The 26,181-nt window shown below is 43.3% G+C and overlaps 1 protein-coding gene across 1 annotated transcript in view; it reads right to left on the bottom strand.

Moving 5' to 3' along the window:
* The window catches only part of ABCA4 (ATP binding cassette subfamily A member 4), a 130,669-nt gene that overhangs the window by 81,891 nt on the left and 22,597 nt on the right, over positions 1 to 26,181 (bottom strand). The window contains exons 7-11 of the mRNA XM_029947198.1: positions 14,362 to 14,451; positions 11,452 to 11,692; positions 10,301 to 10,440; positions 9,580 to 9,696; positions 8,669 to 8,866 (exon numbers count right to left, since the gene is read on the bottom strand). Of these exons, the coding sequence (XP_029803058.1) occupies positions 8,669 to 8,866; positions 9,580 to 9,696; positions 10,301 to 10,440; positions 11,452 to 11,692; positions 14,362 to 14,451 (786 nt within the window). The remainder of the gene's footprint in view (positions 1 to 8,668; positions 8,867 to 9,579; positions 9,697 to 10,300; positions 10,441 to 11,451; positions 11,693 to 14,361; positions 14,452 to 26,181) is intronic.

The raw sequence follows: 26,181 nt of genomic DNA, 5'->3' as shown, positions 1-26,181 counted from the left end.
CTCAGTCGGTTAAGCCTCCGGCTTCGGCTCAGGTCAGATCTCACGTTCGTGGGTTCGAGCCCCGCGTCAGGCTCTGTGCTGACAGCCAGCTCAGAGCCTGGAGCCTGCTTCAGATTCTGTGTCTCCTTCTCTCTCTGCCCCTCCCTCTCTCATGCTCTGTCTCTCTCTGTATCAAAAATAAATAAAACATTAAAAAAAAAAAAAAAAAGCTTTTGAGTTTAATCATTCCAACAACTCTGGGAGGCCAGTGTTACTGTATTAAAAGTGTCTCATAACCACCAGTGTCAGGCATTGACCAGTCAGAGCACATTCTGCTTACAAATAACCAGTTCAGCCACGCTGGTAAACACTTCCCAAACTGCAGCTCAGGTTATCACCCTCATTTTTCAGGCAGTGGAATAGTATCATTGCCCCAAATCACAGAACCCAGGAATAAGTGCTGGAGATGACCTCCTGTTGCCTGCAGAGGAAAGCTCTCGTAAGCCAGGCCATCTGAGATCGCCAGTCTCATCTCTAGACCCTACTGTTCTTCCCTAACCCCACCAACTCCCCTGATGCTATAGCCATCTATAGCATCTGTGCTTATTATGCTCTTCCTTCTGCCTGAAATTGCCTTTCTGCCTTGCTTAGCCAGCAAGTTCAATCTTTTAGATGGAACATAAAAATATTTTCAGTTTTAATTTGGCATGTATGGGCATTTACTTCATGTCACTGCAGCTCCACTAAGATAAAATAGGATATCAAAAGATAAATAAGACAGAGTTTCAGCCCTTAAGTGGCTCAGGTCTATGGGGACGGGGAGGCCTGTGAACAAATCATTATTAAGGGCTACGATGGAGGAATAGGATGTGTAGAGGAAGGCCTGAAAAACAGGAGCTAAGTCCTGAAGGGCAGCCAGCAGGTGGAGCAGGGAGGAGTCTGGCTGGGCAGGGGCAGCAGGCCGGCTCTTACAATGTGGAAGACTGGGAGCTAGACCGGGAATGTCTTCACCTTTACAGCAACCAGGTGTCACTATGGAGCTTTCAGCAGGAATGTCATAGTGAAATTGGTTTTAGAAAGACCTCACAGGAGGCAGTGTGGGAACTAAGTAGAAGCAGCAAGAGGATGGAGGTCCAGGAACCAGCTAGGAGAGGCAGTACAGACTCTGTGAACAGAGGCCACACATGGAGGGGAGGAATCAGGGATTTCAGAGATGATTTGGAGGAAGAACTGACAGTTCTTGGAGGATAGGTGACATGTGAATTTGGATTTGTGCAATTTGTTTCTACTCCATCGGACTGAATTATTGTTCTAGGAACCCTTGGAGAAACCATTAACATGGCATTCCTTAATAACATGCTTATCTCGGGGCATCTGGGTGGCTCAGTCGGTTAAGCATCTGACTTCAGCTCCGGTCATGATCTCATGGTTCATGGGTTTGAGCCCCACATCGGGTTCTGTGCTGACAGCTCAGAGCCTGGAGCCTGTTTCAGATTCTGTGTCTCTCTCTTTCTGCCCCTCCCTTGTTCGCACTCTGTTTCTCTGTGTCTCAAAAATAAATAAACATTTAAAAAAAATTTTTTAAATAACATGCTTATCTCTCCCAATAAAGTGTGGGTCAGGGATTATTTGTATTCAGATGTAGGTAGTTCAATGCATGCGAATATATGAATGACCAAATTAGCTAAAATCTTTTTACTTTCTCACTCTAAATCTAGTTATTTTCAAGCAGAAAATACCCAATCAAAATAATGTCTATTATTCAGAGTATTACAAAATAATTGCTGTCTTCATCCAACTCATTATATAATTTATCCAGACAATACATACTGAGCCTCCATCAATGTGCCTCTCCTATAAAAGAAAGAACTTCCTTATTAGAGCCAGGCAGGTGTGGACTTGAATTCTGGGTCCCCCACTTCTCTGCTGTGCTACATTAGGCAAGTAAGTCAACTTTCTTTGAGGCTCCATTTTGAATTATACAAAATGAAAACAATCATGCCAACAGGCAGGCAGTTAGGAGACTTACATGAGATGGCATACAACAGTGCCTCAAACACAAGCCCCTTCCCTCCACCCATAACCCCAGCCCCCGCCTCACCCATGGTCTCCTGTCTCAGTCCCAGGCTATGCTTCTGAAAGACTGAAGAGGTGAGAATAGGTCACTACTTATGATCTAGTTCAAGGCCCTCTAAATAACACTCCTCTTGTGGTATAGACTTCTGTGCTTTCTACCTCTTCCCTGATTTCTCTCTAGCTTCCCAATGCATATCTGGAGCCAATGAATCAACAGAAGAAAGAGGTAGGAGAGATATTCCACAAATATCTATATATCTGACTCTAAAGATATTATGTGATCAGTGGCTTTATCTTTCTAATCCTATTGTTTTCTTAGGCTAGCCTGAAAACTATACTCCCTGAGCACATTCTGGTTGAGTGGTAGTAGCATGTGGCCAGGAGCACGCAAGGTACAGAGGAAAAGTAGTCCAAAAAATCCCACTATGGCTAATTTATCAACAAGATAATCACCATGAAGATAGCAAATATTAACTATGCACATATACTGACTGTGATCACAGCAGAGGCAAAAGCAGTTAATGAATACATGTTTTTTCAAGACTTAGGGAAGGGTAGCTTTGACTGGTTCAAGAACAATTGATCAGAGGTATTTTCATATTGAAATTTGATTGAATTCAGCTTCCTGATGCGAAATTCAAGAACTGAAATTCAAATATACTATGTAATTTAAACACACTGTGAACTCTAAATAGTATTCTATCTGTGCCAGGCCTAATCTTTCACTAAATAAAGAAATCAAAGGGGAGGGGTATATATGTTTGTTTTAACTAAAGTGTAATCAGAGGAATAATTTGTTAATTTTTCCATTGTGTTTTTCTCAAGAAGAAAAATACATGTGAATAAGACACATAAATTATGACTATAAAAGAGTTTAAGAGATTTACCTATGTGAAGACTCATTTGCCCTCAGTCTCCTTAAATCTGAGTAAGATGGTGATTAGAAGGTCTGCAGAAATGAATCTCTCCATAAGTTAGAGATGTGAGGCTCCCCAAACACCACCATCACCCATTTCCCTAGCCCACTGCCCACCTTCTCACTAGGAGGGCTGCCTTTTGTTCATTTCTTTATTTTTTCCCTGCTAAGGGTCAGAGGATTATGGAATGAATGAAATTATAGAAGCCCCTTGTTTGAGCAGGTGCTCTGAGAACAGGAAAAATTCTAGAGCCACTGGACCATTGTCCACAGAAGTTACAAAACAGAGCCCAGGGCAGGGCCAACTTTCTGGGCCTTCAGGAATGATCTGGCAGTCCTGATTCTAAGCCATTTCACTAAGGTTAACATAAAGAGTAGCTTCATAGTGTCTCATTAAAGTTTACACAAAGTTTTTCAATATGAGAAAGACGTTACTTAGTCTGTGGTTCAGGGGAAGAGTTGCCATCCATGGAACATCTCTACTATGCGTCCAGCCCTCTCCCATTTCACCCTCGCAGCCACCTGGAAAGGAGGGCATTACCACCCCCACCTAACAGCCAGAACCCAAGGTCAAGAATTCATACACATGCCAAACTATCAAGGCATGAATGCACAGACTGCTCTGCACACTTCTCTCATTTTGTCCTGATGACAACTCTTTGAGGTCTGTTGTGTTATCCGGATTTTACAGATAAGTCAATTAAGCCTTAGCAGGTAAAGTGAATTTCTCATAGTGACTTCGCTCATAAGAAGCAAAGATTCAGGCCCATTTGTCCTCAGTGGACAGCTGAGAAGTTTCCACAAGCAGTAGTCTAAAACTGCATATACGTGACCCAGCAAGGTGGCTCCAGGGGAATGGGAACTCTTTAGGCTACTTAATGGAGTTTCCAGTAACTGAAACCTCATTCCAAGTAGAAAGGAAGGGGATTTAGCTTTTCTATTAGTTGAAGAGAAACTCTATTAAATCATTTCATTTTTCTATAAAGATGAAAGGCTTTAGTTCTGAGAGCTTGTGTTATTGTTCAATATCACATCTGAGTACCACACTGACCTAGATCAACATAATTTTCACTTAAAAGGCTGTTTTGTGCTTAATTGTCCTGAAATGATTTTTTTTTTCTTTCTTGGAATATGCAGGGAAGTAGACAACAAGGCTGGCCCAGGAGGAAGTTCTTAAACCTCTTTAGTGCAAGTCATATTCCTGAAAGGAGAGCTTTAGTTGAGTCTCAAACAGCCTGTGAAGGAACATACTTGCATCTTGTCCTGAAGAGACTTTTAGAGTCACTGGGAAGGAGATTTCATCCCAGTCTGCTATTGAGCAGTCATCAGGATGGGAGATAGAGAGTCTCTACCAGACTTCCAGAAGCACAGAACAAAAGCAGAAAATTCCCAGACCAATAGCAATGATTGGTTTCTTCCTCACTGAACATTTCCCTCTCCTACATTCTCCTTTCAGTTCATCACCCCCTTGCTTTCCTCCTCTCTCTCTCCCTCCTCTGCAAAAACAGGAAAACCAGAAACCTCATCATAATCACCTGCTGGGCTTCTGACTCCATCAAAACCTCTCTTAGGAACAGCTAGGGGAGGCCACTAGCCTGTGGCCACCATGGCCTTTGCCTGGGAGCACTTAGCTCAGTTAATGGAACTGCAAGGCCCTTGAAAGTCTTGGTGGCTGAGGCAGGATGTGATCAGCCTCGTCATAATCCCAATAGAAGCACTACGAACAGCTCAGTTGCTGGGTCTGATTTCACTAATGCCACTGTCCTCCTCCTAAGCCTTATTTTTGGTTGGTCCATATTTTGCTATAAAGCTAGCATTAAAGTACTTGCTATATTCCAGAAATTGTTTCAACTGCTTTGCATGAATTAACTCAGTTAATTCTCATATCAAGACTATTAGGTAAGTACTATTAATACCCCCCATTTTACAGATTCAGAAACTGAGGCACAAGTAGCAGAGATTTGAACCCAAGCTGTATGGTTCTAGACACTGAATTCTTATCCATCTAAACAGTTGGTATATATTAAGTACCTGCTGAGTGCCTGGTGCTACATTAAGCACGAGCTACACAGAAAAAATAATCCTTCAAGAAAACGTCACCATGAAAATGTCAAGTCAAACAAAAGACAAGAAGTATTCTTTACTATTGATGTATCTAACAAAAACACTGTGAGAACCACTGAATTCCATTCAGCAAGAATAAAGGAACAGAGCTCTTCTCTCCCATCCATGCTCCGCTCTAAGACTCCTGCATGTGTTATAACCACAGCAGGTGGATGGTGCTGACATGGCCAGGCATGAGGATACAGGTGGTAGAGGAAGTTCAGAGGATTGAATGGCTAACTTTATGTTGAAGCAGAAATGACATCTGAGAGCCGAGTCTCAAAGAATGACTGAATGGAAGCTCAACAGATGGGGAAGTAAAAGTCATTTCAGGATTTTCTGCCTTATGTTTCTTCTTTTGAGGGAAACAGCCTCCTCCATTTCCCCAAAATCCTGCTCAGTCTCTGAGACTCCGATTAAGCTAACTCTGCTTTCCTTACTCCATGGTGGGCATATGACTCAGACCTTTCCATCATGGTACACAATCCCCCGCCGAGACTCAGGAATAGGCAGAGTCAGGCCAGTCAGAGAGCTGTCCGGGAGTACTGCTTATGGTATAGGAATGCAAATTCTTTCTGCAGCATTTTGGGGGTGAAGACAACCACTGAGGGCTGTGAGCAGCTGATGCACCACCAAATGGTGAGGGCCTAGCTGAGACTGAAGCTGAGAAGCCAGCGCAAATGTGAGATGGAACAACACAAGAGACCCTTGGCAGCATTCAATCCCTAGATCCCCTGAACTTCCAGGTTATGTCAACCAAAAAGTTCTTTTTTGGTTAAGCAAAAAAGTTCTAATAAATGGCAGCATTTGCAAAGGGTAAATAATGAGTAGTCAGGGCATGCCAATGCAAGAGGGCCAATGCAGAAGAGCAGAAGACGTGTGAGTGAGCGGCGACTGGGAAGGTGGGCTGTGGCAGGTGTGGAGGGGATTTCTGTTCCCTGGGGACTGAGGCAATGAGATTTTAAGCATGCGGGTTATGCCAGAAGATGTGTGTTTGGGATGTAACTCTGGTGTCAGTGCGGAGAAATGTCTGAGCCAAGAGAAACTGGACCCTGGAACCCAGGGAAGAAGCCACTGGAACAGGCTGGTAGAGAGATCATAGTGCCTCCAGAACTCAGAGCCTAGAAAGCAAGAGGTGGAGTTGAGACATATTTAGGAGACAGACAAAGCTCTATGTGACGCCATGATGTATAATAAGATACATGTATTTGGTCTTTGTCTGTTTCTGGTACAGGGCTCCTAAAACCCTTAGAATTTCCTAAGTGATGAGCACCACTAAGGTGTGTTTTGTTATGTTCATAAGGTGACTTCTGTACTTCACCTAAGGATGAGGACTGGTTTCCAGAGGAGCCAATCATGTGATCAGAGGGTTGGAGGGGAGGGAGAAGAGTGGGCTGGAAACTGAGTTCAATCACTAATGGTCATGGTTTAATCAATCATGCCTAAGTAATGAAGCCTCCATAAAAACTTAAAAAGATGGGGTTTGATAAGCTTCTGAGTTGGTGAGCATGCAGAGATTCTGAGAGAACTATTGCCCAGAGAGGATATAGAAGCTCCACACCCTTGCCCTTTGTATCTCTTCCACTTGGCTGTTCCTGAGTTATATCCTTTTACAATAAACCAGTGATCCAATGAGTAAAGTGTTTCTAAGTTCTGTGAGCTGCTCTAACAAATTAACTGAATCTAAGAAGGAGTCATGGGAACCTGTGATCTAAACCTGTGTGCAGAAGTGGGGGTGGTGTCTGAAGTAGGGGTGGGGGCCGGTGTCATGGGACTGAGCCCTTAACCTGGGGGATCTGATGCTATCTTGGGGCAGTGTCAGAATTGAGTTGAAATGCACGACATCCAGTGGGCGTTGAAGAATTTCTTGGTGTTGTGGGAAAAAGCATCATGTGTTAAAATTGGGTGCACAATTACCCTCCGTGACTGGACATGACAGAGGCAGTAGAGAGTCAGAAGGGCAGGCTCTGAATTCAGACACACCCAGATCTGGATCTTATCTACCACACAAAACAGCTACAGGATGGGATCTTATTTGGCCTCTTTAAGCCTCAGCCTCTGCGTCTGTAAAATAAGAATAATTACAGGGCACACTTTGTGGAACTCTTGTGAGGACTAAATGAACTAGTGTGTATAAAAGTACTTAGCACAGTGCTTGGCACAAAAAACAAACAAACAAACAAAAAAAAAACCAACCCAGTAAATAATAGCTGTTGGGTCGAAGGTGAAGAAGAAAGGTAAAAAGGATGACCCTAAAATCTCTGGCTTGAGAATTAGGAATAATGTTGAGCTCCAAGAAGATGTCTATATGGATAACAGACGCATGAAAAGATGTTCAACATCACTCATCATTAGGGAAACACAGATCAAAACCACAATGAGATACCACCTCACACCTGTCAGAATGGCTAAGATTAACAACTCAGGCAATGACAGAGGTGGGTGAGGATGCAGAGAAAAGAGGAACTCTCTTGCTGCTGGTGGGGATGCAAGCTGGTGTGGCCACTCTGGAAAATGGCATGCAGGTTCCTCAAAAAATTAAAAACAGAACTACCCTCCAACCCAGCAATTGCCCTACTAGGTATTTATCCAAGGGACGCAGGAGTGCTGTTTTGCAGGGGCACGTGCACCCCAATGCTTTTAGCAGCGCTATCAATAACAAAGTATGGAGAGAGCCCATCGACTGATGAATGGATAAAGAAGATGTGGTGTATGTACACACACACATACACACAAACAGAATATTCCTTGGTGATTACAAAGAATGAAATCTTGCCATTTGCAATAACATGGATGGAACTACAGTGTATTATGCTAAGGGAAATTATTCAGAGAAAGACAATTATCATATGACTTCACTCATACGTGGAATTTAAGACACAAAACAGATGAACATAAGGGAAGGGAAGCAAAATAATATAAAAAAAGGGAGGGGAACAAACCATAAAAGACTCTTAAATACAGAGAACAAACATAGGGCTGCTGGAGGGATGTTAGGTGGGGGAATGGACCAACTGGGCAAGGGGCATTAGGAGGGCACTTGCGGGGATGAGCACTGGATGTTATATGTAAGTGATGAATCACTAAATTCTACTCCAGAAATCATTATTACACCATATTTTTACTATCGTGGATGTAAATTTTTAAAAGTAAACTAATTAAATAGAGAAGAAAAAATAATTCCTACTGTAAAAAAATAAAAAGGAATAATGCTGAGGACAGGGATCAGGGTAGGAAATGCTAGAGGAGGACGGATTTTACAGGGAGGAGAACACAAATCTGTTTGGGGATATATTGATATGCCTGCAGAACCTGGGGGTGAGGGTTTCTAGAAAGCAGTGGGACCACAGGACTTGAGGCCAATGATGACCGAAGCTATAGCAGACAAGAGATGGTGGAGGGCAAATACAACCACTGTCCAGGGTACAAGAGGGGAGGAGCAGCCATGGCGGAGTCAGGGAGTCATGAGGAGGCAGGAGACGTAAGAAGGGAACTGTTCCCGAGTATGCACAAGCTATCAGAGAACAGGACCTATCTCTGTTTGGGAGCTGTGAGAACTCCTGGTTCATCAATGGGGAACATGAGATACCTTACCTCCAGATAGCGATGAGCCAGGCGGAGGGTGCGATCAGTGATGTTAAAGACATCCCTCCAGGCAAAGCTGGCCATGTCATCAGCCCGATCCTCTCGTGGGCCATTATACAGGAAGCTCAGCACAGTTTCTACAGTAATACCTTCCTCATCAAGCTGACTATTCAAGAAGTCTTTTACTGTTGGGTTCTTCAGTGTGTCCTTGGGAGGAAGCAATATTATTAGTTATTATTATTATTATATTATTTATAAATTCCATAGAATCTCTGGCCTTGTTTCAGGCCATTTCCAATTTTTAATGAATAGGGATAGACCTTAGCCTCCCTAAAATGCTAGTGGGTTTCATTCCATGATAAGGCATACCTATTATATCCAATTGGTCCTAAGTACACAGGTCGGTATAGAAGGAAAATGTCTATGTTGGGTGTTGGTGAAGAAGGACAGGGAAACCGGTATATAGGAAGCTTGCTTGCTCCCCCTCCCCCCTTCCTTCCTTCCTTTCATGTTGTTGTTGTTGTTCTCTTTTAATTATCCCTGCTATATAAGCCTCTGGTCTCCTAGTTTTGCACAGCTGGTAACGACAGCAGACAGACATACTCAGCCACCTTTGCAGTTACAGAACTGGCCCCTAGGGGAAATGTCCCTTTAAATCTGAGGCCCTCAAATGAATTTATTAAAGCAGGAAACTTCAGGAAGCCACTGATCTTGTGGCAGTTTCCACATTTCCTCAGACTTTAAGAAACATGTCCCACCCAAAGTCAGGGATTCCATGTGGTGACAGCTTCCAGAACTAGTGCCTTTGGCCCCTGCTTGTTATATTTTTGATCCAACTTCAGCAGATCAACTCTTAGTGAGAAAAAGAAATCTGTGGAACTTTCTTCACCCTTCTCCTCCCCTCCTCCTGTCATACATACTCTGATCATGGTCATCTGTGTGCTCTTGTCAAAGAAGTACCAGATCTGGGGGCCTACTTCTTCCCAGGCCTTGACCAATTTCCTAAGGCGCTCCAGCTCCTCAAAAGTCGAGTTGGCCTAAAACCAGAGACAAGAACAGTGAGAACTTTTTATTGTACCTTTCCTGCTCCTGTCACAAACCCTTAGTGTTTGAGAAAGGCTTTTCAAGGAAGCATCTTTATTTTCTCAGTCTACTGATAGTTCCCAGAACAATATGCTATTTCCCAGCCTCCACAATGACAGAATGTTTCTTAATATCTCAGAGATACATGGAATATTGACGATGCTATTGTTTCAGAACCTCATTAAAGCTAGATTTGGACTCCTTGTGAGGAAATGCTCTTCCTCCCTTCCTCCCTTTGTTCCGGGGTAGCCAGGAATTAGAGAACAGTGAGCCCTTCCATTAGATAAAATTCAGGCGCTGGGGAAGAAAATCTCACTGCAGGTTTTGTAAAGGGAGGGCCCAGTCCTGGACTCTGGCACAAAGCATTCCAATGATGACTGTGGGTGGGGGAGGAACCCAAGGCTGCACTAAGCAAACAGCAAACAGAAGGCTTGCGACCAGGGGAGTAGGAGTGCTTGAGTGCCTGTGTGCATGCGCACTGGCGCACATGCTCTTCCTCACTCTCTCGTTCTTCTGGGAGGTCCAAGGCAGAAAGGGCAAGACCAGCCGGGACCTTACATTCTGTAGTATTCTGCGAGCTGCAGGAGAATCTGGAGTAAAGAGGATTTTTCCCATCAGCAAAGGCTTTGCTGCCCTCCAGGCTATTTTGGTGAGAGGGTTTGACTCCAGGCTCTGGATCAATGCATTACAAAAGGTTGCTGCCAGAAGAGAAGGAACAGATTTTAAAGAAACTCGGTTGCTCAGAGCTAAACATAGTCATTAGTGTGTTCAAATCACATGTCCCATTCAACTCTATGCTGGAGGATTTGACAAATAACCTAAATTAATAGGCTGTACCCCACCAATAACAAGCTCATCATTAGTAAGTAACAAAATGCCACAGTGCATCTCAATAAGGGCCTCATCAGAGAAACAAAGGATGGGGTTTGCCCTGTGGTTTACTCTGCTTTAGAAGGAGGCTGAGAAGCCTGCCCGGGATTACTGCAAGGAACAGATGCCATTCTCACATGAAAAGGACACGAAGTCAAACAAAGCCTCCCCTTGGAATCTCAGCTCTAGTCTCAATAATTTCCCTTCACATAGCTGCTTAATTTGTCGTGTGGGCTATCTTAGGGCCCCACTACTTTTGGTGCGTGCCTTGCTGCCTCTTTTCAGTTTTTAACTGAAAGGTCACCCAGTTGTATTTCTTCCCCACTCCACCCTCCCTTACCCCATAGAAGCCCCCCCCACACACAAAATAATAAAAGGCGAGAAAGACGGCTTGCTAGGGACCTGCCATTTGAAACGTTCACTCAGTACTGCACACACAGAATTTCACTGCACTGTGTTTGTAAAAACATCCTGCAGCCATGTTTACTTGCCAGGGCCCTTCTGACCTGAGCTCCGCTTGGAACTCTGGGTTGCCTCCTCATTTATCTTTCTTCCCTTCCTCAGAACTTAACCCTAGTTCAGTCAGATCAGTGGAAAATGTCCCCTCTGTTCCCTTTCCAAGTGGGTCTCAGTTCTTTCCATGGCTCATATCCAGAATGTTTTTATGAGCATTGCCCCTTTCCTCCAAGGGGAAATGGACTTTCTGGAAGAAGACTCTTTGCCTGGGCCACTCAACAGAACCAACTTACCCCCAGGACTGAGGTTCCCTAGAAGTGTTAAACCATCAGCTTAACCAACATCAGATGCCATTTCACACATACATGCCTCAGAAAACTTACTTGTTCTTTTGTCATAAGAATAGACAGGATCCTTCCGTGTGGAGTCAATCCCTAGGAAGGCCTTATAGTTATTGTCTTCATACCAGTTGAAGGAGAACACTCGAGAGCCTCCTCCCTCTGGGTAGCCGCACAAGAGGTCAGACAGGATGCTCATCAGCTGTGTGAAGGTCTCTGGACCCCCAGTCTGCAGGAGAGGACTGGTCACCCACAGCAAGTCTTGAACACTCGGTCGATGAATGAACTAGGGCAAGGCAAAGGCTTCAGGTTATTTTAAGGCAGTTAGAATCATAACCAGAGCTCCAAAGTTTGGGGAGACTTCCACATATGCATTTAACTTTCCCATTTAAAAGAAAACACCTCAAGCATATTGTAGTAAAGAGGTGGAATTTAAGGAAAGGCATTAAGCAGGCTGTGTTTTAGCTTGTGGGCAAGTAATAAATTGTATCATGTATCTTGAATGTATCATAGATAAGCTGCTATATAACGATTGCCACTTCAGATAGCAGTGAAATCAGGTGATTAACTAGTTGTTACTTAACCTTCTAATTTCTGTATAAGTCTAATTACATGAAATAGAAGTGGGGGTTCTGATTTTTTACTTTGCTTATCCATTTGGAGTGTCATTGTAACTACTGTATTGTAAATGAAGGAAAATAAACGCATATGTTAAAAAAAATAGTGTTATATTCTAAAAAAAATAAAGTTACCACAAAAAAAATTAAAAAAAAAATGAATAAAAGAAAACATTCATATTCTCAGCAATTCTTACTCTAGCTGTGAAAGAGAAACTTCTACCCTCCTAAAAGGAGGAACCTTAACGAAAATCAAAGAGTGAATTCCAATGTATTTTCAAATCACTTCTTTTTTCCAGTACCCTTTACCTAGTATAATTTCTTGGGAATGTATCCTTGGAGAAATGTAAAGAATATTTCTTTATAAGCCAGTTTTTGGATTCTGTTACCCCTGCAAGATGGGGATACTGGGAAAAAATGGGAAATAAAATGATAAAGGAATGGTTTTGTTCTAAAAAAGCAAGATCAAAGCAAATTTCTTTGGCTGAGTAGTTTAGAATTTAGTTTCTTATATTTGGGAAATTTTCTACTTATTAGCTTAATTTTACCAAATGTGAATTCTTCTATTTCCCTGATATGTGTGGTTTATAGTGTGTGTGTGTGTGTGTGTGTGTGTGTGTGTGTGATTTAAGAAGCAAGCAAATATAGAACAAAGTCTCCATTCTTGGAAAAACACTTTTTAAATCTACACCAAGCTAAGAAGAGGCTGGTGGTCTTCTCCTCTCCTTGTGGGTACCCGTGGCCCTTGCTGGACTCAGCCTTTGAAGGTAGCATTACAGAATGCTGAGAACTAAGTTGAGGGTTACCAGAGTTGTCAGAGTCTCAGGTTCCATATGCCACCTGGCTTTGGTTAAGGGGAAAATACAAAATAAAAACAATGCTGCTTTTATTTCCCAAACACACTTACTCCTAATTTTCAAAGGCACTTGGGAATTGGAAAAAAAAAATAACATTAGGATTCAATCACATGAGACTCAAAACAGTCCCCCCTACTTCGGTAAGTGATGTTTACCTGTCATCCCTGCCTTTGTCCACATGCCAACACTTGCCCTCTGAAACTGTTGAGCACTGTGTAGAATCCACACTGTGAGTCATGACTATAATCACAGTCTAGGCTTCAATAATAAAGTTGGAATCTGAAATTGCTTCGACAACAGTAAGTCTTATGATAGTCTTGCAAGGGGTTATTATCATTGTTATGTTGCTCACTTAATCAAAGCACTTGGAGATTAAGGGGCTGTTCTGGGGTCAAATGGTGTAGTATCAGTTAATATAAACTGAGCCATCTGCTGCAACCCAGTTCAGAAACGCTTATACTTGCTATCTATATAGGCAAGGAGCCTTCTGGATCTCCCACACAGAATGAGGCGTGTTGATATGCTTTGGGGACTTTTTTCACATTCTCTACCATTTTCAACCCTATTACTGCTAAGGATTTTTTAAATGCTTATGCAGAAAAGAATGTTAAACAGAGACTCCCACTAGAACAGGTGGCCACCAATACAATGGACCTTTCTCTAATTTTCCCTCATAGCAGCGCTCACACTCTGCTGAGGCTGAACTTGGTTTTATGAAGACAGATTATGCAATGCAACTCTCCAGGTTGGCTAAGCCCAAGTCAGCTGAGAATATTGGAGGGGGAAAATATCTGGTGAAAATTACACTTCACCTTTTGCCTCCCTTTCATAATAGACATCACACTTGAAGGTAATTGTTTATTTCATATTGCTCTTTCCCATTAGATTGTATGTTTCATAGGGTAGTGATCATACTTGTCTCTTCATTATTATGCCCCCAGTACTTCTCATCTATTGAGTGGAGAATCAGTTCCTAAATGGGAAGGGGCTTGTGCAACCAGATGTTAATCAAAACATACACATCTTTCAGAAAACACAAAAATGTTAATTATGTTGTGATGGAATGAGTCAATATATATAAGACACTTTAAAATAGTGCCTGAAAGCACTCTGTAAGTATATGCTACTGCTATTAGCAGTATAGATTTAGGTGAACTGTAAGAGCATAATAGAATGAACTACATCAATCTTGGAAGAAATTAAATTCAATATCAATCCACTGATAATCCGCCACACAAGACAAGGTGCCATTTCTTCCTAGGTGTGAAATCAGAACAATGGTTCTATTCTTTTTGCCTCCAACCTAGGAGCACAGATAATTTATGATATAAACAGGTGCTTTGAAATTACTAGATAGAAAGTTCAAACAGTACTTCTTCTTGAACAGGTCTAAGGTAAAATTAAGTTGTTTGATATAATAAGTGTGGTAAAATGGTGGTAAGATATAATAAAATTATCATTAGTATCATCAGACTACTTACCTCATGAAATCTTGATGACATATCAGATAATATTTTTCCCCAGGATCTCAGATTGATACCTTGAGAACTGCTGTCCAGGAGTGTGGGAAGCTATGAATGACAGAAAAAAAAATACAAAAAGTTTACAGTATGCATATATACAGATATACGTACAGGTCATATGTTTGCATATGGGTGTTATCTGATCTCCTGTATGCTTGAAAAACACTTCCTCCCCTTTTTTGATCACAGGACCTCTTGTGCTAGATTACTTTCAAAAACAAACTTGTTTTATTTAATTGAGAAAAATCAAAGGCTCCTATTCCAAGTCACGCTGCTGAGCTACTTAGTCACAAATAGTTTCACAGTGACGTTAAATATGCCACAGCAATTCTGGTTGCTGGTTTGGCAGCACCAAACATGCCTCCTGGAGGAAGGGACACAGCGCAGTTGCCGGACTGGGAGGGAAGGTGGTGTGCAGAGGTGCCCATCTGTGCACCCTGGGCTCTGCAGACCCTCAGGCTTCTGCACTGTTCACGTCTCTGCTCCCTTTGTGGCTTTTTGAGTAGGCTGTGGCTCTTTCTCTGTTCAACACCACTTTCTTATATGGAAGATTTGGCTTTTAAAGCTGCTGCTGCAACTTTGAAGAGAAGTTTCCTTGCAGATTATCTAGTTGACAGTGGTGTTCTGGTGACCCCGGGCCTGTGCAACAACACAAAACTATTCGTGCACTTTCCATCTATATGGGGAATGTGGAAACCCACAACTTTGCTGGCTCCAAACCTGAGCCCAATTTGAAAAATCTGTTTTCCGGAAACAAAGTTCAAGTCCTGAACGAATGGCTTCATTCTTTATAGTTTCAAAACTAATTGGACCATGGATCCTGGGTCTTTTAGGAGTGAATTCTGAGTTTTAAGATGGTGTTTTTCAAAACTCATGTGTGCATCTTGAGTTCATCTGCAGGGGCTTTGCATTTTTAACAAGATCAGTGTGTAATATATGACTCAAGTATCTGTGGACCACAAGCCACAAGCCTCAGCTTTTTATTTGCCAGGGTGGTTCTCCCAAATGCTGGGTGGGCTGATGCAGCCGCGGCATGGCTGAGAAGCAGGTGGAGTTAGGTTTTGAGCAACCCAGCCTCCCATCTCTAGCAATAGTCCTGCCCTCCCTTCTCCCTGCTGTAGGTACGGGGGCCCTCACATTCTCTCTGACCTGGATACTGAAGAGTAAATTCAGGCACACTCATGGAACACCAGCATTTCTAGCTCATTTTCTAACTGGAAAATGGAAGACTTTGTTCTGAGAGCTACAAAGCAGACAGGAGAACAATCTACCAGAGGAAGTAGCAGCCAAGCCACCACTAAAACTACACCACTGAGAAGCATCTTCTCTCCTTAACCTTCACACTGGGCCTATCTATTGGTCTTGCCAGGACTTCTTTTCAAACTCCTTGAAAATAATTTCGGCATATGCTAGGCAAAGCACTTTAATTCTTGTTTTAATTCCATGTGAGGGTGGGGCTGAGAAAAGTAGGGAGGGAGGAAGCCAGCAGGTAAAAAATGTATGCCAGTGGCAAGTTATCACCAACTCTGGTTGATTCACCACTTAACTGCCTCCAATAAGATCTACTGGAGATGAAAGGAGATCTAAGAGATACAGCAATAAGATGTAGTGTGTGCACCTTATTGTGATTCTGGATGGAATAAACCAACTGCAACAACCAGAGGGAAAGTGAACATGATTGGGTATTAGATAATATTAAGGAATTATTGTTAATTTTGCTGGGCACGATCACAGAATTGTGGTTTTGTTAAAACAAGTAAGTTTTCATCTGTTAGAGATACATAGAGAAGTATGTAAGGGTAAAATCATATGTTGTCTGTGATTTGCTTTAAAAGATTTCAGGGAGGGGCACCTGGGTGGCTCAGTTGGTTAAGCATTGGACTTTGGCTCAGGTCATGATCTCCGGTACATGGGTTCGAGCCCCATGTCGGGCTCTGTGCTGACCGCTAGCTCAGAGCCTGGAGCCTGCTTCAGATTCTGTGTCTCATTCTCTCTCTCTGCCCCTCCCCTATTCACACTCTGTCTCTGTCTCTCAAAAATAAATAAAAATGTAAAAAAATTTTTTCAGGGAGGGAAGCCTGGGTGGTTCACTTGGTTGAGTGTCCAACTCTTGATTTCCGCTCAGATCATCATTTCATGGTTTGTGGGTTCAAGCCCTGCATGGCACTCAGTGCTGTTGGTGTGGAGCCTGCTTGGGATTCTCTCTCTCTCTGCCCCGCCGGCACCCTCTCTCTCTCTCAAAATAAAAATAAAAATTAAAAAAAAAAGATATCAGAGGGAAAAAGTGAGGAACAGTTTAAACAATAAAGCCAAATGTTGAAAATAGCTGAAACTGTGTGATGGATACATGGCAGTTCATTACATTATTCAACTTTTATACTTATTTCTGTAATAGAAAGTTTTAAAATAAAGAGTCTATTTGCATGGAAAAATAAATAAATAGCTGAATGAATGAATACTTAATAAATACTCCCTCCTCGTCTTTTTCTCTTCCTCACTAGGACTGCCTTTGCTCATGCACTCCATGACTCTCTCCCAGAACACTTCATCAGAGTAGCCTTCCTGATGGCCTCTCACTTCTAGATTCCTTCCTTCCAATGCATTCCCCAACGATAAGCTGAGTTACCTAACAGGCCAATCAAACCATGTCACCTTTCCTGCTCAAAGATCTTACATGGCTTCCTACTGCTTTCAGGAGAAACAGTCAATACCAGTGCTAGGCACACATGGCCTCTCATGAACTGGTACATGGTTCCCCCTCTAGCCTTCTCTCTTGCTTCTTTTCCATGGAGCTAGACTTCTTTCTACATTTCCGAATATATAGGTCTATCTGATTTTGCTAATGGTGATAATGCCTCGCTTTAAAAAACTACATTGCCCAGCCTCCCTTGTACATGACAGTGGTCATGTGACAAAACTGGACCAATATGATATCAGGAAAAGTCACAAACTGGGGCTTCTGGGGAAGGCCATTTGAAGGAGGGCCCTCTACCTGCCTGGAACACTGATGTGCTGAGGGAGGTAGAGCAGACATCTCAAGATCTCCAAATGACAAGCATATGCTAGGGATGAGTGACAGACAGAAAAGAAGAGGAGCCTGGGTTCTTGAGAAAATTTGTGGAGCCTCCACACTACTGAATGACCTACCACAGGACTCTGCTTTGGAAAAAATATAAAACCCACTGAAACCCACTGTTTTTTCAGCATTGTTACAGGTTCTAAATCATATAATTACACATTTGACAAATAGGAATAGACTATCAGCTATGTGTCAGGTGCTGGCAATGATCAAAACTAAGTCCTCTCTTTAATGAAGTTTACCTTCAAGAATCTCACTGATGTATCTTCAGTTTTCCTTTCACTTTCTCATGTATATGTGCTCAAGATCCTCACACTGATAGAAAGACCTTCCTCTGATGCCTTATTCCCTGGTAGCTACAGTCTAACTGCCTTCCTCCACCCTTTATTCCCAAATTTCTACGAAAAGTAGTCCATGTTCAGTGACATCGATTCCTCTCCAACACTCCTGTCTTCTACCCTCACCATCCAACCAAGATGCTATAACATTCTAGTTAAATCCCCAGTTTCTTCCTAGTTTTTAAGTCTAACAGATACTTTTGATTTTTGTGCTTTCAGACCTGTGTCTCTCAACACTCGTAATCAGGTCCTTTTTATTCCTCAATGTCTGTGACACTGCTCTTGTCTGGTTTGCTCTGATCCTTCTCTGTGAGCTCTTCTGCCTCCACCTTCTCTTTCAGTGCTGAGGTTCCTGAGGGCCTCCATGGCCTCACTCCTCTCACTCTGCATACTCTTGCTGGATACTTTCATTTTCTTCATCATTTAATCTGTTACCTTTTTGTTGATGACTTTTAAATCTGCACCTCTAACCTCTAGCAATCTGCTGGATCTTTGCCCAGACCCAACTCATCCTATACTAATCACATCATCATCCCCAGACTAACTTCTGCTCTTGTGCACACTTCTTCAGCTGATGGCACCACCTTCTGCCCCATCACGAAAGCTAAAATCCAGAAAGGAATTACTGATTCATACCCATTCCCATTCCATTGTCAAAATCCTCAGCCTAGAGACCTAGGAACTGGTACTGGATCTGTGTGTAGGGCAGGATGAACCCTCAGATTGCAAAGAGGTAGCCAAGGACATATGAAAAACTGCTATGGGAGGAAGCCACAGTCAAGGACTAGAGTCCTAAGTGCAGAGAAATAAACCAGGTCCCAGTTAATGAGAAGGAACCCAAATGGGGCTAGGAACCCAGAGTGTGGAAAATAAAGAATTGTCACATTCATGTGTCCAAAGAGATTGGACATCAATAAGTCACCAACTCCAACTGTTTTTAATTACTTCCCCTTCTTTGTGAGTTTGTTGTCTACTTTCCTCACTCGACTGTGGGCTGAGGATGATCTGAGGCTGTGTTTTGCATAAGTGGACATCTTCTCTCCATCCCCTCTCTTTTATCTCCATAGGTTCTAGGCATAGTCTGGTCTTAAAACTCCATCCTGCATCAAATTCAGCCAACACACTGAAGACTACCTGTGCCTCTGTTATATCTATATATATATCTATTACCACATATCAGTATAGTATATTTCTATATATGCACTTTTAAAGGCCCTTAATTTTGCTTTTGAAATTATTTGGCTTTGAGTAACTCACTTAATGAATAATCTAATATGATTTCTCAGCAATCATTGCAAATACTTAAGAATGTTTGTAAAGTTGAACTATAAACTAGCTTTTGAATTTCAAATTTTATGAATACTAAGTTTAACTAAACATGAGTAATATTATCTTCCTTAAACATTCAGTGTAATGCTTATTAATTTCAGTTTTAAAGCTTTTTTCTTTGTATTTCAGAGCCATATTTTTTTACTTTCAAGTCTCAAACATTCGTGTAGGCCTCTGCAAAGCTATAGCATCTATCACTTTAGAGCCTAATAAATAAAATGGCCAATCTATCCCATACCACCCCATTCTTACCACCACTCCTAGTGGGTGGAGTCAACTCATCAGAAACCACCTCAACTCCTCCAGAAAGTCTTCTTTCCCTCACTACCATGCTCTTTCTGCCTTCCTTTCCCATGAATTAGGTGCACCTCCTAGCTGCTAGTCAAATTCTCAGGGCATTCATTCATCATTTTTATACTGGTTTACTATTATTTGTAATATGCTGTTTCTCCACTATACTGTAAACATAAAGCATAGTAAGCATAAAGATGGGCTTTAATTTACTTTTGTATCCCCAGAGCATGGTACACAACAGATGCTCAATAAATATTTTATATTAATTAATGAGTAAATTAACTATCATCTAGTGGGGAAAAGACAGAGTATATTGAGGCTTTAGGTTCCACGAGGTAGGTCTCTACAGATATAATGGTGACTTACAGGAAGGGAGTGGTCCGTTCCACCTGGGGACAGGAAAGGTAACTGCTCGAAAGAAGACAAGGGGATGATCCCGAGAGTGAGGGCAGTGTTTGTGGATACAAAGGGAGGGCCAGGGAGTCCAGGTGGAGACAGGAATGTGAAGAGAGAGGGACTGGAGAGACAGCCAGATAAGAACAAGACCAGGAATTTGGGAGAGAGGAGACAGGAGGAACAACAGCTTGAGATGTATTTTTGTGTCTAATTAATAGTCTCTTTTTTGATCTTGCTAATAATAATATTCATTATCCATATATTTACGAAGTTCCAGCTATGTGCTTGTACCATATCTGCAATTCTTTTCCTACCTCTTCCCAGTGGAGTCAGTAAATGATGAGGGTCTTGTATCCAAATCTCTGTTACCCTTTACATCTCAGTACAGTGCCTGCCCCCTCTAGGGAACCCTGCATGCATATCTAGTCACCACTGTCTGACTGATGTTGCCATAAATTATAAAGTAACTTTCCCAGGACTCTCCTCTGCCTTTGGTTTCCTCCCCCATTATCTATTCAAAAATCACATGGACTGTTGCTGCCAAAAGAACCGGAAGAGACCATAAGTTTATTTGAATGGAAATGTAAAAACATTTCTGGAAAAAAAGTCATAGACCAAAATGGCAAGTATCCTCCCTCTCTATCACTCTATCACTCTCTCTCTCTCTCTCTCTCTCTCTCACACACACACACACACACACACACACACACACAAGCACAAGCACACACACCCCACTGCTTCCTATGCCAACCAATTCTCTTAATTTCCCAAATAACAAGTAACTATTCCAGGTCAAAACTGGGCCCAGTGCTGTCTCAGCACTGATTAGGCCTCCTTCGAAAGACTAGATATATAAATAGGGCCACGGAAAGGGTATGTCTTATCATTTCCCATCATCTGTGGTTGGTCTGGGAGGGGGGAATCCCTGGGCCTTGATGTATACTCAAAAAATGGATAGAAGGTCCTAGCTGGCAGCCAAAAAGACTCTCTACCAGGTCTTGTTTGGGTTCTCAAGGGATAAGAAATATGTCTGTCCTTTGGGACTATGTATTATTATTTTTTTTGTTAAGGAAGAATAAAGCATATTAGCTCATACAAAAAATAAAATACCTTGTTTGAGCAATATTTGCTGATGCCATAGACCCAATAGACTAATCAAACAGATGCCACTCTGCTGGCACACACAAGAATGTTTTTGTGAGTTGAAATTTTTGTTTACCTTACTTTCTCTGATTCAAAGAAGACTATCTGGAAAACAGTGTTCTTTCTAAGCCGAGGATCTATATAACACAAGGGCAAATAGGTAGCCTCAGGTTAAAAGTGTGTTTACAGGGATGACATGGCCTTTGGGAGCTGGTGGAAGATTCTGGAGTGAAGGATGAACTGCTGTTTTGAAAGCACGCAGACAGAGGTGAAAAGTAGATGAAGCTGTGGACAGACAGTACAGGCTTGATGTGTTCAGTCCTGGGCTGCTGCTACAGGAAATCCAGATTTATCCAGGAGGGAAGTTGTTACTAGGCAACTGGGAGAATGTGGATTTGAAGTATGTTTGTTGCAACCTGACAGTTGTTAACCATCAGATGAAAAGAGAGGAAGCAGGCTTCAGTGGTGAGGGGGCAACCAGGGGGGGGACACCCTGAGTACCAGGAAATGCGTCATGAGTGGAGAATTCAGACTAAATCACTCAGGGTTGGAGGAAATGCCAAACTGTCTCTACCAAGAGAGGTCACAGAGACATGCTGTCTCCCAAGACTGGAAAGGACAGAACATCTGAATGAGAGGGTGGGCTCTGGAGTATGTGAACAGACAAGTGATGGGACTTTCTTTGGCTCAAAAGAAACTAGGCCTTTTTTTCTTGGCTGTGACTTCAGTCCCAATATTTGGGGTTGATGAAAGCAAAACTGAGTTTGGAATCTAAGGGCAGTCAAAAGGTCAATGCATAAGACAGACTCTTGCTAATCCGAGGAGTCTGAGAAAGGAGAACATCCTACCTAAGTGTTTGAGCAGAACATTTCTGGGAGTGTAGCAATGACAAGGGAACAATGGAGCCTCTGCAAAGTGGCTGCATTCTTGCTTTGTTAAGAGCCAAAATGCTTTGTTTCAAAGTGTTTTTTTTTTCTCTTCTCTAATGTGAATTTCACTATCACATTAGACAGCTAGCATAGGTCTTATTATCTTGATTCTACAGATGGGGAGCAAGTGTAGCAAGTAAGCAACTGTCACTTAAACGACAGCAAGTTAGGGGCCAACCAAGAGCTAAGACCCGGTGTCCTGACCCCAGATCTGTGTGTGCTCCGGCAGGCTGCCCAGCCTCTGGTCCTCTCACCACCTGGTCCCATGCTCAGGGGAGAAGCTGAGGATGGGACATATTAATATTAATGGTAGGTAGGAAAGAAATTCTAATGCAAAAGTTCTTAACCTAGGGCCTGGCTTCACAGGCTCCATGAGTCCCTACACATGGTGTCTCTGTGAACCTCTGTTTCTTTAGGGAAAAGGTTGAGAGCTGTTATCAGATTCTCAAAGGTAGTCCTAACTCATAAAAAGGTTAAGAACTATCAGAGACCAAAATCCTTCTCAAAACCAATTTACCCTGGAGAGAATCTAATCCCTAACACACTGGTGCTCAATCTGTATCTGTAAGTAAAGGCCAGGACCCAGGACCCCTTATCAAAAGAGCAGCCCTTGCAGGGGTCCTCTTGTGTCTAAGTGATTTTAATTTTGACCTCTCAGTATTTTTTTCCTTATAAATGGATGAAAACAACATCTCATCTATGATGAAAATACGCTGTGGCCTTCTATATGGCTGGAGTCCACAAGAAATCTAAGTAGACCAATAACAATCAAGCTCATAGATCAAATGCACACTTAATGTACATGAATGTTGCTCTTTCCTATTTCCTTTGTATTTTTTCTTTACTGAAATCCATTCACCCAGTGGAGAGTTTGATTGTAATAGATACACGGTTTTATAGATACAGGCAGAACAAATACTAATGCTCTAAACCAAATATACTTGCTGTGAGCTTCATCATTCTTAAAAAAAATAATAACACCTATTTTCTGACCTATTTTATTTTCACCCAACAGCCCTGCTACCCCTCACCCATGTTGCTGGCACCGGGTATCACTCCTTTCTCTCCCTCCCTCCCAAAATCCTCACACAGAAGTGGGAGAAAGTTGTGAGTCCAAAGATTCAGAATCGGAAGGGAGAGGAAATCATGAGGTTAAGTCAGTAATGGGACCTCATTATAAATTCCTGGAGACTGGGGCTTTTCCAGAGAATTGTGACACAGCACTATTATCTGAAAACTGAAATGCGTTAAGTTGAATTGAACAAACTGCAATGAAAGATCCCAGAGAAAAGAAACCGTGGCCACCTCACCTGGGGCAGCCAGCAGTCCACCCACATTTATTCCCAACGATTCAGCAAGTTAGGGAGTGCAGCCAAGAACAAAGCAGGACATTAAAAGGCGCATACGGTCAGGGCCCCAAGACTGGATCCTTCCGTTCGTCCCAAATCAGTGTTCAGCCACCCCACAGTCAAAGGGATATAGGTGAAATGAAGTCAGAAAAGTAAAAACTGTGACAGAATAGTGATGGAGGGCAAGTACGGGAAGCTGAACTGTGTCACACGGACAGTGATTACAAAGGGGAAAACCGGGGGCCAAAATGCCCGGGAGGCCACATTTCCTCTATCAACATCCATGGAGAAGGGGGAAGGGAGGGAAATTCAGATTTCCCAGCAGTGTGGCAGGTCTTGGCACAGCCTCCGTTCCCCTGCCGAACTTCCACAAATAAACATTCAGAGCAGAAGGGGCAGATTTGCTTCTCAGCAAGATTTCAAAGCTGTGCATCAGAGTAGGAGAGAAAACAGGAAGGACCTTAGAGGGAGGAGGAGGAGGAGGGGCCCGCCTGCCTTGGGCCAGATCTGATGGGAAACGTCCCAACCCCTCACCCGAAACTGACATACCATTTTTACCGGGTGTGAAACGTTTCGGGTGGTGTTAGCGCGCCCGCTACGACACAGATACCGTGGGCCCAGGGCTGAGCTGGTTTTCCAGCTGGGGGCATCAAGCCCGAGAGACCACAGGTGAAGGCAAGCTCTTCCACGCTACCTCCGCCCAGCTGAGACCAGGAGGGCCTGCATCACCTCAGAGAAAATGCAGCCACCTGACAGTCCACGCAAGTCCCCGGGCGGCTGGTGCGCGTGCGTGCTGGTGCGCACGCACCAGCAGGCACGTGCGCCTGGTGTGCGTGCGTGGACATTTAGGGAAGGGTGGGGTGGGAGTGAGGCCGCGGAGACTGTGCTGGGATTATTGGAGGATGAGAACACTGGCTTCTGATCTCCAAGGGGCCTAGGGAAAACACAGCTGGCCCCAGTTGGTGCTAACCGCCAACACTCCTCCCGGTTTCCCTCAACTCCACGGCGGGTCTGGAGATTGCACGGCCACCCCATCCCCCACGCCCGCTCCTTACACCACAGGGGCGGTGGCCGGCACACCCGTTTGCTGACACTGCCCCCCCCTTTTTTTTGTTAATGAACGCTAACTTGGCATTTAATAAAACCTTATTTGCACACTGGTGTACACGCGTATGAGAAACAGCTCAGGAGAACAGAAGGCACAGCATTCCCTCGAGCTGTAGCTAAGCGTGGCTGCCCGCCAACCAGCTGCAATAACAGCCTAGTCCCGGTGAGGCCCCCACCCTTGGCCTCGGAGCAACCCCTGCTTCCCTGATGCCCCTCTCAGAGGGACTGAGGGTCTTCCCGGAGCCTTTCTGTGCTGCTTCAGGGTTGTTTTTCTGAAAACACTGATAGGATGGGTACAGGAGCAATAAAAGCGAAACTCTGCTATTTCTTTTGGGTTTCCTTATTAGTTATTATTATTTTTTTAATATTGAGCCACTCTATCCATTTGTCAAATTAAGCAGCACATTTCAAGGGCACCAGACAGGGTGTTTGTCTTCTTTACTTGCACCCCATGCATCCTGTCTTGGCCAATTTCCCCACAGAAAGGAGCAGGAGCAAGAAGAATGCAGTAGGGATCTTCCTGGGGACCCGCTGCGAAATTTTTTTTTCCTCCAGTCGGTCTCTGGGGCTATGACTAGTCTTTGTTAAAAGAAGGGCAGGGAGGATGGGGTCCACAGAACCCTGGTCTTAGGGGTGATCAAATGAAAGTGCTTTGAAGCCTTAGTGGCTGGGGTACTATTATTATGCTTTGTCTACAGAAACTGAGACTGTAAATCAAACTCCTATGTTCTAGGTCAGTGATTCTCAACCGAGTTGGACATTGAAATGATCTGGGAGGATTTTAAAAACACTAAAGGCCCCCTGGGGGTGGGAGCCAGGCATTGGTAGTTTTTAAAAGTTCCCCAGGGAGTTCAATGTGCAGCCAAGCTGGGAACCACTGCTGTGGTGCCCAAATGTCAGTGTTGGCATTTCTAACACCAGCTGTTATGACATGGCCTCTTTGCTAATCTCAGGCTGAGAGTTCAGTGAGGGTGGGAGGGTCATGGCTGGAGCCTTGGCCTCAGCACAGTGCTTAGCCCCTTGAAGGCACCCAGTCGGGTTTGAGTATGTGAACACATGTACAGAAGTGGAGAGCAACCACACAGGGCAGGTCTCAGGTCAGTGAAGGCGACCAGCCAAAGTTCTCCTCTGGTTTCTGAACTCTCACACTGGCAGAAGGAAAGACTTTCTGGTCGTTCTTGTGTGATAAACATTCTGAGGCCAGTGACCTGAGTTTGGTTCCAGTTCCTAATGGAAAGTTTTGCCCAGGTCCCTCCTTTATCCTGCTACAAGCTGTTTTCCCAATATTGGTGGACATGCCCCAAAGGTACTTCTGTCTATAGCAGAAGCCAAGGTACTTCAAAAAGAGATTCATGACCCTGTCTTTTTTTAGTGACCAGAGGATTGCATGATCCTTGGTGCCCAGGGGCCTTTAACAGATGTGCTAGTCCGTAGCAGTGCGGGTGTTCAGCTGTCCAGAATAAGGGATCTTTGTCACCTTATTCCCTCTTCTGATTCTGAAAGCAAACCAAGAAATGAGTCTAAAATTGACTTCCTTTTGGAATTCTGGACAGAGAAGTTTGAACCACATGCCTTTTTATTCTCCCTGCAGCACGAGGAGGGGAGAGAGCTTTTCTGGGGTCCCAGGCTCTTAGTGGTGATGGCATCCATAAATGCCCACCCCTCTTAGCACTCTGGAGACCCACCCAATGAGATGAGCTGGGAACATTGTAGAGTAACATTCTAAGGAAGAATCACACTTAGAAAGGAATGAAGTGCAAACTCTGCCAGAAGCAGAGGGGTCTTGTTTGATTTTGTGTTATTTTTAAAAGCTT

This window comes from Suricata suricatta, chromosome 8, assembly GCF_006229205.1.
Source record: "Suricata suricatta isolate VVHF042 chromosome 8, meerkat_22Aug2017_6uvM2_HiC, whole genome shotgun sequence".
In the NCBI taxonomy this organism is placed as follows: Eukaryota; Metazoa; Chordata; class Mammalia; order Carnivora; family Herpestidae; genus Suricata; species Suricata suricatta.
Note: the sequence above shows the minus strand (reverse complement) of the source record. Positions and strands in the feature narration are given on the sequence as shown.